Source organism: Fonsecaea pedrosoi, assembly GCF_000835455.1.
Source record: "Fonsecaea pedrosoi CBS 271.37 unplaced genomic scaffold supercont1.2, whole genome shotgun sequence".
In the NCBI taxonomy this organism is placed as follows: domain Eukaryota; kingdom Fungi; phylum Ascomycota; class Eurotiomycetes; order Chaetothyriales; family Herpotrichiellaceae; genus Fonsecaea; species Fonsecaea pedrosoi.
In genome coordinates, this window is record NW_013550614.1 from 4081936 (window position 1) to 4094657 (window position 12722).

General features: G+C 53.1%; 5 protein-coding genes across 5 annotated transcripts; 3 read left to right on the forward strand and 2 right to left on the reverse strand.

The window, feature by feature from the left end:
* Positions 1-259: 259 nt before the first annotated feature.
* On the forward strand, positions 260-2065 carry Z517_03447 (uncharacterized protein; the record flags this gene model as incomplete). Its single annotated transcript, XM_013432552.1, has 1 exon — positions 260-2065. The coding sequence occupies one exon, from the start codon at positions 260-262 to the stop codon at positions 2063-2065; it is 1806 nt and encodes a 601-aa protein (XP_013288006.1).
* Positions 2066-2561: 496 nt separating this feature from the next.
* Positions 2562-3683, forward strand: Z517_03448 (uncharacterized protein; the record flags this gene model as incomplete). Its single annotated transcript, XM_013432553.1, has 1 exon — positions 2562-3683. The coding sequence occupies one exon, from the start codon at positions 2562-2564 to the stop codon at positions 3681-3683; it is 1122 nt and encodes a 373-aa protein (XP_013288007.1).
* A 493-nt stretch (positions 3684-4176) lies between these two features.
* On the forward strand, positions 4177-6187 carry Z517_03449 (uncharacterized protein; the record flags this gene model as incomplete). Its single annotated transcript, XM_013432554.1, has 8 exons — positions 4177-4360; positions 4488-4544; positions 4644-4750; positions 4861-4962; positions 5132-5280; positions 5363-5666; positions 5769-5832; positions 5940-6187. The coding sequence occupies 8 exons, from the start codon at positions 4177-4179 to the stop codon at positions 6185-6187; spliced, it is 1215 nt and encodes a 404-aa protein (XP_013288008.1).
* A 494-nt stretch (positions 6188-6681) lies between these two features.
* Z517_03450 (uncharacterized protein) lies at positions 6682-8465 on the reverse strand (the record flags this gene model as incomplete). Its single annotated transcript, XM_013432555.1, has 2 exons — positions 6682-7465; positions 7516-8465. 2 exons carry the CDS (start codon positions 8463-8465, stop codon positions 6682-6684), a joined length of 1734 nt encoding a protein of 577 aa, XP_013288009.1.
* Positions 8466-12017: 3552 nt separating this feature from the next.
* On the reverse strand, positions 12018-12624 carry Z517_03451 (uncharacterized protein; the record flags this gene model as incomplete). Its single annotated transcript, XM_013432556.1, has 2 exons — positions 12018-12509; positions 12574-12624. The coding sequence occupies 2 exons, from the start codon at positions 12622-12624 to the stop codon at positions 12018-12020; spliced, it is 543 nt and encodes a 180-aa protein (XP_013288010.1).
* Positions 12625-12722: the final 98 nt, after the last annotated feature.

Here is a 12722-nt window from a genome sequence, read left to right on the forward strand (position 1 = left end):
CGATAAGGAATTATCATCGGATGCGAGAACATCGAAGGGCTGAAGGGGAAAAGGGGCCGTTGAAGATGCTGTTTTAACAGCTTCCTATTCCGGACAAGTAGCCCAAACTATCACGTGCTGTCGCGTCCCCTGCCAAGGCCACACGCCATCAGACGCGGTCCTCATGTCTCTTCAATGAGTTCAATGCGCAATACGGAGTACGTTTGTCGCTTCCAACAAGTATCGTTAGTTGCAACAATGGTGCTTTCTGGATGCTATCATGACGCCGGAAAAATTGGCGCATTTCGCCAGTGATGTGAGGCTGTTCTCTCCAGAAGACATTGACCGTTTACATCGTGTTCTCTTCCGTCTCCAAGAAGCCGCCATCAGCTTCACTCCGTCTGCGTTACAACGCGAATACAATGCCATATTCCCAGAAGACCATGTATCGACGCAGTACGATGACGCGTGCTTGCAGTGGCTCCTTGACCTCCTCGAGACCGATCCTGACATTCCTCTCAACGAAAAGTTCCTCGATGTTTTACAAGAGGCGAACATAGTGTTGACGACCGATGGAACATCCACGGATGCGGCGACCGACTACGAGGAAGGGCGGAACAGCCGAGTCGGCAGTCATATTTCTATGCCAGTGCGACCTGCCACGCCTGACTCGATCGATTCGATCAATGAAAATGACCCCCTCTGGCAACAAGCTGTCGCACTTGACAACCGAAAATTGGCATCGCAAGCGCTTGAACAGTGGCGCCACAAGCTGCAATTGCAAAGAGCTGCATACCTGGAATATGAAGACCCGGCTATGAATGCAGTGGCAGACAGTCTGTACCTGCGCAACCTCGCAAGAAAGGTTTTGTCGCATTGGCGCAACACAGTCGCCGAAATTCGTCAACTGGACAATGTTGCGGATGGGTTTCGTATGCGACGGGATGCCGCATCTTCGCTCAAGAATTGGACATTGTCTACTCGTGAAATGCTCTTTGTTAAGATCAGGGATGAGAGAGTCCTCCGTAAAACGCTGGGGAAGTGGCAAGAGAGGACTGCGAACCTCCGAGAGATGGAAGTTGCAGCTGCTGACGTCCGTGACCGACAAGCACTTGAAAATGCGTTGATGAAGATGGTGGCCAAGAGAAGCCAGATCCGACAAGCAGAAACTCAGGCTGTTCTTGTGTATGAAGGGAACTTAAGCCGCAAAATGCTTCAGACATGGTTGGTGCATCTTGACCACATTCGACTAAATGAACGACGGGCAGAAGCCGCAGCAGACTATTTTGCAAGCAAACATACGCTTCAGAAGTGGCGGGAAAAGGCTCGACTCCGAATCGAAGAGAAAAAAGCTATAGAGGCTCGCAAGCATATTTTGAGCTTTACTTACTTTCACAAATGGCGCGCCGCGACCAAGAAGAGCAAGGAAATGAAATACTCGGAATCATACAAAATCATGAGACGAAAAGTCAAGATGAACATCGCTCGGACCGCACTGAATGTTTGGAGGGAGAAGGCCACCCAGATGCGTCAGATGAATGTGACAGCTCAGGAATTCCGGGCTCGCAAAGATGTGGAAAATGCAAGGCGCACTGCCCATGGCGCGATCATCATCATGTACAACAAGACCGAGCAAATCCAGGAAGCCAATGTCCGAGCCGATGGTCTGTTCCGCAAGAACCTCATTGAGCGCCTCGAAATCTTCGGGTCGAATTGGCTTGTGCCAACCCGCCAAATCCTTGAGAATCAGAGGAAGGCAGATGAATACCGCTCCACAAGGACGGCCAGCTATGCAGTTCAAATGCTGAGAAATTGGAGGAATGCGGCGTTTAGAACAAAACGGCTGGAGGAGGACGCCGATGTGTTGTTCCATCGTAATGAGAAGAAACGGGCTCTTGGGTTCCTCCAGGCGTGGAGGCAGGCGTCCACCAGGTCGAGGAGGGAGGAGGCAGTAAGAGAGGCATCCCTGGTTCCCGCGACGCCAGCGGCTCGAAGGAGCCAACTGCTGGCATCTACGACACCGGCGTACACTCCAGCCATTGGTTTATTTGGCAAGGACATCGGCGCAGTGGAGGAGGAGGAATGATGTTTTGACGAGTTACGTGACCATGAGCTGATGACCATGATACCCGACGATCTGCAATGAGTTTATAGACACAATATAATCTTCACAATCTCTTCTTACTATCATCCTCTTGCTGTCCAAGGGGTAGTTTCGCGGTTTGTAGAGAGGACTATACTGGAAGTCAGGGTGCTTGGGGTTGATAACACGCTCTCTTCTGAATCCGCCCGACAGCTCATGATGTAACGAGAGCGACTGACATTATTTGAGTTACAGACAAGCTGGGCGATGCCAGTAACGAGTAAACGAGGTTGTAATCTGTGCTGCCCGATAAAAAGCTTGTGGAACACAAGACGATGTGGGACGTGATTCGATGAGGGTCGGTTACGTCGATGACGATTATCCCTCTATTCTTTCCCCAACCCGTGACAGCAAACGATGCCATGATATCTTACAGATTGTTCCGGGTCAAAACTCGACAGCTAAATCCCACCTCCCTCAGGACGAGGGTGGCGAAAACATGTCGAACCAAATCATCGCAGACACGGACACGCCTGATCCGTGGATGGTGGCCGCGCACAACCGCTTCTACCTGACTTTTACCTGCGGGGACCGTGTCGAGATATGGATGTCGCACAGCATGGAGAACTTTAGGAACTGCAAGAAGATCATCGCGTGGAAACCGCCGCCGGCGACGCCGTGGGTGGTGGACATCTGGGCCCCCGAGCTACACTACCTGGAGGGGAAATGGTACATTTACTTCTGCGGCGCGCATCCCGAGGTCGGAAACCCTTCCCACAGGACGCTGTTGCTGCGCAGCCGAAGCCAGGACCCCATGGAGGCCGGGGCGTGGGAGTTTCTCGGCCAGATGAAGGGCCTGCCCGACCACTGGAACATCGATGCGACCGTCTTCTACCTGCCGCGCACGGGGAAGCTGTACTGCTGCTATTCTGGGTGGCCGCTGGGCGACTACTCGGACCGGCAGCAGGATCTGTTCTTGATCGAGCTGGAGAATCCCGAGCTCGCGCGGGCCGAGACGCTCACATGCATTTCTCGAGCAGAACTGCCGTGGGAGAGGGCGGATGGAGGAACGCACGGCGTCAACGAAGGCCCCACGTTCGTCAGCATCCCGGGCTTTGAAGGGATCATCTACAGCGCCAACGGGAGCTGGACCAGCGACTACCGGCTGGCGGTGCTCGAACTGGTCGATGGCGCGGACCCGCTGAAGGAGTCGTCGTGGAGGAAACGGCCAACACCGCTCCTCATCAGTGACGGGGATAAGGGCGGGCCGTTTGGACCTGGGCACGCAAGCTTCATCGCCTCGCCGTACGGAGATGGGAGGGTCTACTGCATCTACCACGCCACGGAGCACCAGGGCCAGGGATGGAGCAACCGCAAAGCCCGGGTGCTGATGTTTGGTCCCGAGCACTTTCACCCCCGGGCCCAGCCCATGTGCTGTGCTCTGTCCGTCTCGGGACAATGGAGCGGTGGTGTCTCGGCATCACACTCTGGCGGACGGGCTAGAAACGTGTCTGAGCAGGGAGCGGGAGCGTCGTCACCGCACGTCCGTGAGCAAAGACGAGCAAGTCTGGTCGACAAGCTTGGGGGGAGTCTATGGAAGAAGTTGAGGGCGTGGACATAGCCACGACGCTGTCCTTTCAAGTCGTCCGCCCTCCTACTGATATAAGGCTGTCAATTGCCTAGTGATATGGTCCAAGATCAAGAGGCCACCAATGAATAATGGGGAGGAACCCACGGGGAAATTCCGCTTCCCATGTACTCTTCCTCCGATTTTTCCTTTTCCTCCGTCCCTCCACTGAACTTAATATACGAATGAATCAGTGAAGCTACTGTCAAGATTCAAAACATCCCATAGCCGAGGTTTTGCCCCTCTTCTCTCCACCCACAGCACCATACTGAGGACAGTACTCGGTTAAGCAACCACAACCTACCTACCTAGTACAGACAGGCACACAGGACATCAATCCTAGGAACAGTAGCAGCAGCATCAATCCCAGCAGCCGCATTACACTTATAGCGAGACTCTCCACCGACTGTCTGTCTGACTACTTCGCTTCCTGGTTCACATAACACGTCAACGTTTCTCGGTTTGCCGTCTATTCGGACCACCACTCATGGCCGTAAACAACTGGGTCTGGGTTGGCCCGCTGTCCCTGCTGGTGGCGCTGTCAGGCATCTTCTACGCGTACCCATATCCGGTGCTGAATCTGTACGGTGGACGGGCGACGGACGCAAAGATCCATACGACGTGGCTGCATCACGGGCCAGTGAACAATGACAAGTGCCGGACGAATTCTCGTTCGTGAGATCCCGTCTATCCTCCCACCTGACACCGAACTCTCCCCCCCGTCCTACTACTGTTGCGTATTTGGTATTTACGGACGTGTATGTACGTGTGCTGACCATGTCCGCCAAACAACAACAGTTGGACAAGCGTGCGAGGACGTGCGAATCCATCATGACTCGGCGACGGCATTCCTAGGTTCGTTTTCCCAGGTTCCGAGCCCTTCACTTTCCTGATGCTTCAAAACCTCCGTGGAATCTCCAATCTGACCTATACACTTTATTCTTTCAACTCCAGCATGCGGCTATCCCGAGACGCGAGAGGCGTTTTATCCGCCCATGAACCGCCACGACACCGAGAGCGCGGCCACCTACCACGAGTACTTTGTGAAATACGACATCAAGGTGCGTAATGTCAATCACCAAACAAAAACCCATCTTCCTTGACCATCCAGGCGGCGGAGGGTTCAAAGCTTCTTTGATAGAGGGCCCAGGAGACTGACAAGAATCCACAGACAGACAAGGCGACCAAGATGAAGATTGAGGGTCTCGACTCATCGCACGATCTGATCTTGCACGGCATTGATCTCTACCTGCCAAAGGACGATAAATCAAAGGTAAAAACCATTCATTCGTGTCTCTTACGCGGTCCTCGATCCTCGATACACCCTTGCTTGCAAGTCCTTGGACTAATAGTCACCATCCGGACGAACCCAGTTGTAACGGGATATATATTCCCTCTGTCTAAATCTCAATCGTCAATCGCTGACTGCAAAAAACCAACAGATCTACATCTTCGCCGTCAACCACGACCGCAAAGGCGAAGCCATTGTGCTCTTCTCCCACACGCTCGGGACCGACGTGCTGACGTACGAGCGCGAGTTTCGCCACCCGGCCATCAAGACGCCCAACGCCGTCGCGGCGACGAGTTTGAGGTAACGCAGCTTCCCGAGATAGTCTTTGTTGAGTTATTTGACTAACCATCTCCGCCCCTCCTCCTTGTTCCAACAAAAACAGCTCCTTCTTCATCACCAACGACCACTACTTCTACGGCGGCGGGCCCCTGGCGACCATCCTCCGCAGCCACGAAGACCACTGGGGGCCCTGGAAATGGGCCACCGACGTCGTCTACTGCAACGCCTCGTCGTCGTCGGACATTGACTGCCGCACCGTGTCGCCGCCGAACGCGCACCCGAGCGCCAACGGCGCGCTGCTGGTTGACGACGGCAAGACGCTCCTGATCAATGACGTGGTCGAGGCGACGACGACCGTCTACGACGTCGATCCGGAGACCAAGGTGTTGAGTGTGCGCAAGAAAGTTGTACGTTCTTTTTTTGACCTAGTTATTCCTTTTTCTGTCTGAATTTTTTTTTTTTTTTTTTTTTTTTTTTGAGAACGGGACTGATGATGCGCGTGAATATAGCAACTCGGTGCGGGCGCGGATAACCTGTCGCTGATACCGGGGACAGAAGATATTGCCGTTTGCAGTACGTACTCCTTGCCACCTCACTCTCTACATATGTGCACACCGGCACACATCCCCCCCCCCTCTCAAAAAGCGTTACTAACTCTGTGTTTGTCGAAAAAAAAAAAGTCTTCCCCGACGTCCCCTCCCTGATCCACCGCCTGAGCGGCGAACACCTCCTCGACACGACCCTCAAGGGCGAGGCCGCCATCCTCCGCCTCGTCAAGGCCCGCGACTACGAGCCCGAGCTGCTCTACTGGGACGACGGGTCGCTGATCACCGTGCTGACGGGCGCGGCCGTGGATCCCAAGCACGGCAAGATCATCGCGGGCGGGGTGGTCGAGCGGCATTTTATTGTTTGTGATGTCGACGTCTAAACACTAAATTCCCTGGGGGTCGAGAAGGAAGGAGAAAAGGCCAGGAGAGGAAGGGTGAGGCGACGAGGCGAGGCGAGGGGAATAAGCGCGGAGTGGGAAAAGAAGGGGAGGGGTGGTGGGAGGAGGAGAAAGGAAGGAGAAAAGAAAGAACGTGTGTGTCAGAGAGGGGGGAATTGGGGGGAGGAGATGTATGTAGTATCGTATACCTAGAGAACACACACACACACACACAGAGAGAGAGAGAGAGAGAGAGAGAGAGAGAGAGAAACCTGGTTTACCAAAAGGTTCAATGACTTTGAATCTACCACACCATCAGACCAGACTCTTTTCACATCATCTATACAAAGACCAGCAACTCAGATTCTAGTTTGTGGTAACCCCCTCTACAAAATCTATCTAGATACAACATTTTATCTCAATCCCATCCATGCACACCACACATGGCGATGAGAAGGTCTAGCATGTCATGCTAATCTAATCGAACCTAAGAACCTTTAAACCGTTTGCTTCAACACCTCCGGGTCAACACCCTTCAGATGAGCGGGGACAGTCCCTGGCTGGTGTGGCCCTTGACCACCCTGACTCGCCCTACTCGCTCGTATCACCTCCAGACTCTCCCTGGCAGTCTCGTCAAGAGACCGTCGAAAGTGGAGGGCACTGCCCATGTCGTCGATCCCTCCTACATTGGCAAAGCTCTTTGGGTTGCCCACGAGACTGTCCTTCCGGAGAACCTTCTCGTCATACGCTTCTTCGTACGCCTCTTCCTCATCAGGGTCTTGAGGGATGCCGTAGACAGTGTGTGCCACGATCTGCTCCGTCGGCTTCCAAAAGTGACTCGTCACCGAGTAGACAAAGATGCTGGTCACAAAGCCATAGAGCCAATCGAAAGAATACAGGTGTTGCGCTCCCGCCGTGATTCTCGACTTGTTGTTGATGCTCCACGCCAGGCCAGGCATGCAAGGCCCAATGGCGAGGAGAAAGGCCAGCATCGCTCGCCAATTGATGCCATATATGTTGTACCGGTACCGCCCACGAGGATCGTACAGAGCAGGCACATCAATGTGTTGTCGCTTGACAATCCAATAGTCAGAGGCGATGATACCAGCCATGGGTGCAAGGAACACGGCATAGCCACCCATGAAGGCCAAAAAGGTCGTTGCAGAGCTGAGAATCTTCCACGGGACAATGACCCAGCCACCAACAAGAGCTGCGATAACACAACCACGCTTGATGTTGATGTATTTGGGACAGAGAACCGTCAGGTCATTCGCGGCCGAACTATCACCAGTCAGCCCACTAGTTCGAGGACAGGACACATTCACACTTACATGCTGTTCGCGGTGATGTTGGTGCCGACTTGGGCAATATACCACGAGAGCGCGGCAAAAAAGGCAGCGGCACGGCCACCTGGGTTATCCAGCCAGTGGGCGATAATGTCCAACGGGTTCCACAGAAACTCCCCATAAAGGACCTTGGAGGCAGAGGTGGTGACAATGCCCATCACACCGCAAACTGTAAATATGGCTGGAAGGAAAGGGAGCTGAATGTACTGGCCACGGGAGCTCCTGGCATAGCGACTGAAGTCGGGGATGTTGCAGGCCAACGTGGCCCAAGAACCTGTGACCGACGACATGCACGACAACCACAGCCAGGCGCGCTGACTGCCATGAACTGTTTCGGGGAGGGAGAAGATGGCACCACTACCTCCTGCCTTGTGCACAATCCAGCCGAGAGTGGCCAATGCAGTGATTGGCGCGGCGACGAGCTTGATGATGAAAAGCCAGCGCAGCTTCGTCGGAGGGATCAGCAATAGCGGGAGCTGAATTATCCAGAAGAGAAAATAGCTAATCATCCCCTGCGTTGTGATGCCGGCATCGCTGGGGAGATGGTTCTTAATGTGCCCGTACGACGGCCAGATGGCGGTCAACATGAGGGTAATGCACTGTGCACCGTTGGCGCCTTGGATCCCAAGCCAGAACATGGCCAAGATGGACCGAGAGACGATGCAGAAGTAGGCAAAGTAATATCCGAAGCTGGATCTGACAATGACCGAGAAGGGGATATGCAATTTGGCTCCGATAGCACCATTGAGGACCATGGGGATAGCCACACAGCTGGTACCGACAACCATGATGGGGATTGCGTCGCGCCAATTCAGACCCACGGCGAGCACAGAAGAGGCCGTTTCCCAGGTACCCAGGTTGATCGTGTCTGTTGCCCAGTATGCCATCCACGTCCACAAAGTCCATGTCTGGTACCTTGGAGGGACTGGATCCATATCCGCATTGGTCCTTGGATAGTGTGTTAGCCTGTTAGTGTCCGCTCCTCTATACAACGTCGACTTACCACACATCCTTGGGTGCAAGAGCGGATTCTGCGGGTTTGGGTCAGCATATATCCGCGCCTTCGTCCCACCGGGGGGACCGAATTACCTTGCTTCGGAAGCTCCCAGGCACTGAGAGTAGTCGCCCTCGCCTTGACCGTCGCCCCAGAGGGTATGTACTTTTTCGCTTCTGTCACGTATTTCGACATGTTGCCAGTAACTTGGAAGCCGACCACAAGGTGACTACATTCCAGAGAGCGGGCAGAAAGAAAGATATACGCGACCAGGGCGGCGCAACGTGGCGATAGTCGTAGGCGACATCATGCACGGGACCTCGATGCGGGAGAGGGTAGTCGTTGCTCGTTGGATGGAGGAGACCGAAGGCAGGATCCACACGGAGATCTTCCAGGTTCTTGATAAGACCCAAATCCCGTTTGCTTGGACAGGATGAACCGGCTTCGAGAAGCTTGACCAAACTGTAATCGGTACTGAACTAGGGCCTTTTGCGAAGCATGGACTGGAGGGAGCACGATAAGGCACGGGCAAGCGATATGATAGCCCGTCTTCTGGAAAACGTCTTGCTAGGGGCGGTTCATGGGTTGTTTATTCCTCGTTTCTTCAAAGGACTGTCCAAAGCGAGTGGTAACAAGAATGTCGTCTGTGATGTTACAGGCTATCATAACCAGAAGGACAAAGCGTGAACAGCGGTATCACTCGACAGGTAAAGAGCATTATCTGGCTGAGGCTTACCTGATGTTACCCCGTTTTTGATCATCTCTTGACCCTTGCACGACCTTATCTCTGCACCCTAGCGAGGGTCGTACGCCTGACGAAGAACGAGTGGTCCGACGTCAACGGTTGGTGGCACAAAGCGAGGAGAACTCCAGCCATACTCGGTCCAGGGTAGTGGCCGCTTCTGCTGGTCTTGCGGCCATGTGGACAGCATGTTTGGCAGGCCAAGGCGTGAATCTGGTCGTGGTAGGAATTGTGGAAAAAGAGACTGGAAGTGGAGCATTGAAGGAGATGAACATGGGGAAAACCTGCGGATGGCTGAAGCTGGCGGCTTGGAAAAATGATCTTCCGCACTACGACCAGTTGGGCTGGTGTACGAGTACGAGTACATCACCTTAACACGAGCGAGAACGAGTATGTCCGCGATGTACGCCCAGCAAGCTAACACATTCATAGTGCTCAACCACCCGATATTATATGAGACCTGCGACTGCACTCCCTTGGGCTGGCGCTTTTCTCCGGACGGATTCGATCCCACGCTCCTCCACACCTGATCTCTCCGTCAGGCGCCCCCATTTCTGAGCAGCCACAGCTCCCCTAGGCAGCTTATCAGCAAGCACACAAGGGGGCTTTCTGATCCTGATTAGGCATTTACAGCTGAGGAATTTAGATGTCTCACACACCAGGAGGGAAAATCGTTTCATGTCAAGACTCTGGTGTCGACATATTCTCGGCGGTCAAGTTGGACACAACCACTGTATGGGTCGGCGTACAATATCGATTGGCACCCTATTCGACTAACTTGTCTCTGACGCTCAGTCGGGACCAGACCCTTCGGAATGATGTGCGCACTGAGCGCGAGTACATTCCGACATGGTATCGATTGTGGGTAGGCTAAAGACCTGTACAAGGAACGCAAGTCCAGTAGAACATTTCCAGAGCTCAGGGCGCATGCTCAATCCGAGAATGCAGAGTCGTAGATGTAGAGGTTGTAAGGATCAATTTCGAAAGACATGACTGCAAGATACTACAAGTCCACAAGCAGTGAGTCGAGCGATATTACCATCTCCAAACAAGCCCCATCCCAAGAATGGCTAAGAAAAGTAGCTGCCAAAATACCCAGGAGGTCATTCATTACCTAGATAGGCGAGGAAACCCAGCCTAGTACACAGATACCGACATTGATCTATTTTCCTATGGCCATGAACATCAATTCCAGCAAGTCATGTGCAAAGGCTCTTCTCTTTTAATGCCAATGATTCATACATCTTAGGTATTTTGTACAAGTAAACGTAGGACATGCATGTCTTGACTGCGACCCGGGGAAATCGTTACCCTTGTACTTTTGCTGAAAGGCGGGATAAGGTTCAATCCGGTGCGGCGGGACCAGACCAGACCAGACCAGACAAGACGAGACGAGAAGAGACGGGGCGGAAATGCAAGGAGATGCAAGGCAAAATGACCCGTGTGCCTGTTTTGTCTGGGGAGACCAACCCACAGTCTCTACACTACCTCGATCTTTGTGTATTATATTGCACTTGCACGGCACCGCGCTGCGTAGGAATATGTATAAGGGTTTTGTAGTTATGCCTTGATGTTGACCTGCTGGGCGGAGATGAGTCACACAAGTCTAGGTAGGTACAGACATGTGGCCGTCCGGAGTCTCTGGGAAGCTTAACAGCACTGTAAGAGTAGATTATCATGCGATGGAAGTCCGTCATTTCATCTATCGTGGGGACAGTTGACGATCAGGCGGCGACCGAAGCTTCAAGTGAGGAGGGTCGAGGAGAATACCTAGAAGTGCGCGTGCCCCCGGACTGTGATAGGCAGGCAAGGAAGGTAAGCTCAAGGGATACTTTGGTCTAGGTATTACAAGCTACTGAGTACTGAATACCTCTGTACAAGGCACATGCAGGCACCTACTCGCACTTGTAGCCACGGGCTCTAAACCCTATGTAAGCTGAGCCAGTCGCGGAGACTCGCGGAGTCCATATCCGGGGGCGAGTCCTGTCTTGTCCACGGGACGCGAGTACGATTGGTATGTCCCGTGGGAATCAGCAGGTACTCGCTGGCAGAGACGAGCCCGAGAGCTCCATGGATTTCGTTCGATATAATATGTCTCACTATTTTGCGTCGTCCACGTTGCAAAACTGGCATCTTCCGTTTTGAATTGTTGAGTTGCCTCGGAGGGGGCGCAGATGCGCAGTTAATAGCTCTGGTGGCTCTGTCTCCACCGACGACATCATCGCATGTGAAAATTTCTGATAACGATAAGACGGAAACCCAGACATTTTCACATGCATTTTTGCCCAAAGACCAAATCTTACAACAGCCAACAGCCGCGCTCAACAAAACATTGCGCTGCCGATCGCCACCACAATGAGCGTGAAATTGAGGTAACCTGATCTCATTCAACGGAAACTACCAATTCTATGCATTTTCAGGAGCGCAGACAACAAAATTCTATCAAAGGTAAATTCAGATAGGAGCAAAGGAGATCCACCACAGCGGACGCTCAAGACAAAGGAAACAGCGTCTGATTATCGCTTGCTCATGTGAGTTTCATGCGGTTGCTGGATTGTCGTGGCGCTGCTGGCTAACATTCTCTGGGACTTGGATTCTGCCACAAGGGCGACCGGGGTTCGGTCGGTGTACTCGTAGCTCTCAGGGTATCAAATGCTGGTGCGGTTGATTTGTACATGACTTTGTGAGCTTACTCTTCCCGCAATCGAGGCGCTGTAAAAGGGAGAGGGGATGGCGTCGGCAGCGATACCCTCATTTGCTGGTTTTTTCATTGACGACTACCTTGGCCTGCTCCTTCTTGGCCTGGAGGAACGAGCTGATCCATTTGAGGACATCAGAGCTCAGAATGAGGGAGGTGGTGATGACCGCCTTGCCGCCTGCCACATAGCCTTCTCCTCCGCACTTTTTGTATTCATCTTTGTAGGTATCCAGAGCCCAATCCTTGGTGGTATTCGCCGTCTCGAGGGGCCAATGGATGTAGCTCAGAACTTTGTCTTGAATATCCTTGGTCTCGGCCTTGACAATTGGGACTTGCTCGTCAATTTTGGTGAGGAACTTGTCACCAAGTTCATCGGCCTTGGCGACATAGGGCTTCGCGTAGGATGCCGGTGTCTCGAAGTAGGGCAGCGTAGGCTTGACAAATTTCGTGTAGCCAGCACTAGTCAGTTCGATCGATTTGACACCGTAGGGGTTCTCTTGGATGGTCTTGATCGAGTCTGAGACAAGAGGGTATGATTGTATGTGCTGGATGGAACAAGAGTTAGCAATGTTCGTGCCGGTAAGCAAAAAGTCCATTGCGGTCACTTACCGAGAGGAATGCCGAGTGCGGCACGTCGCCGTTGACGGTAGCTTCGCCCATGGTTGTTGGTTGAGAGTTGGAGGAACTGCACTGTATTAGTTACGCCTGAAGAGGTGCAGACGGCGACGACAGGTGTGCAAATGAGCGCAGACCAGTAC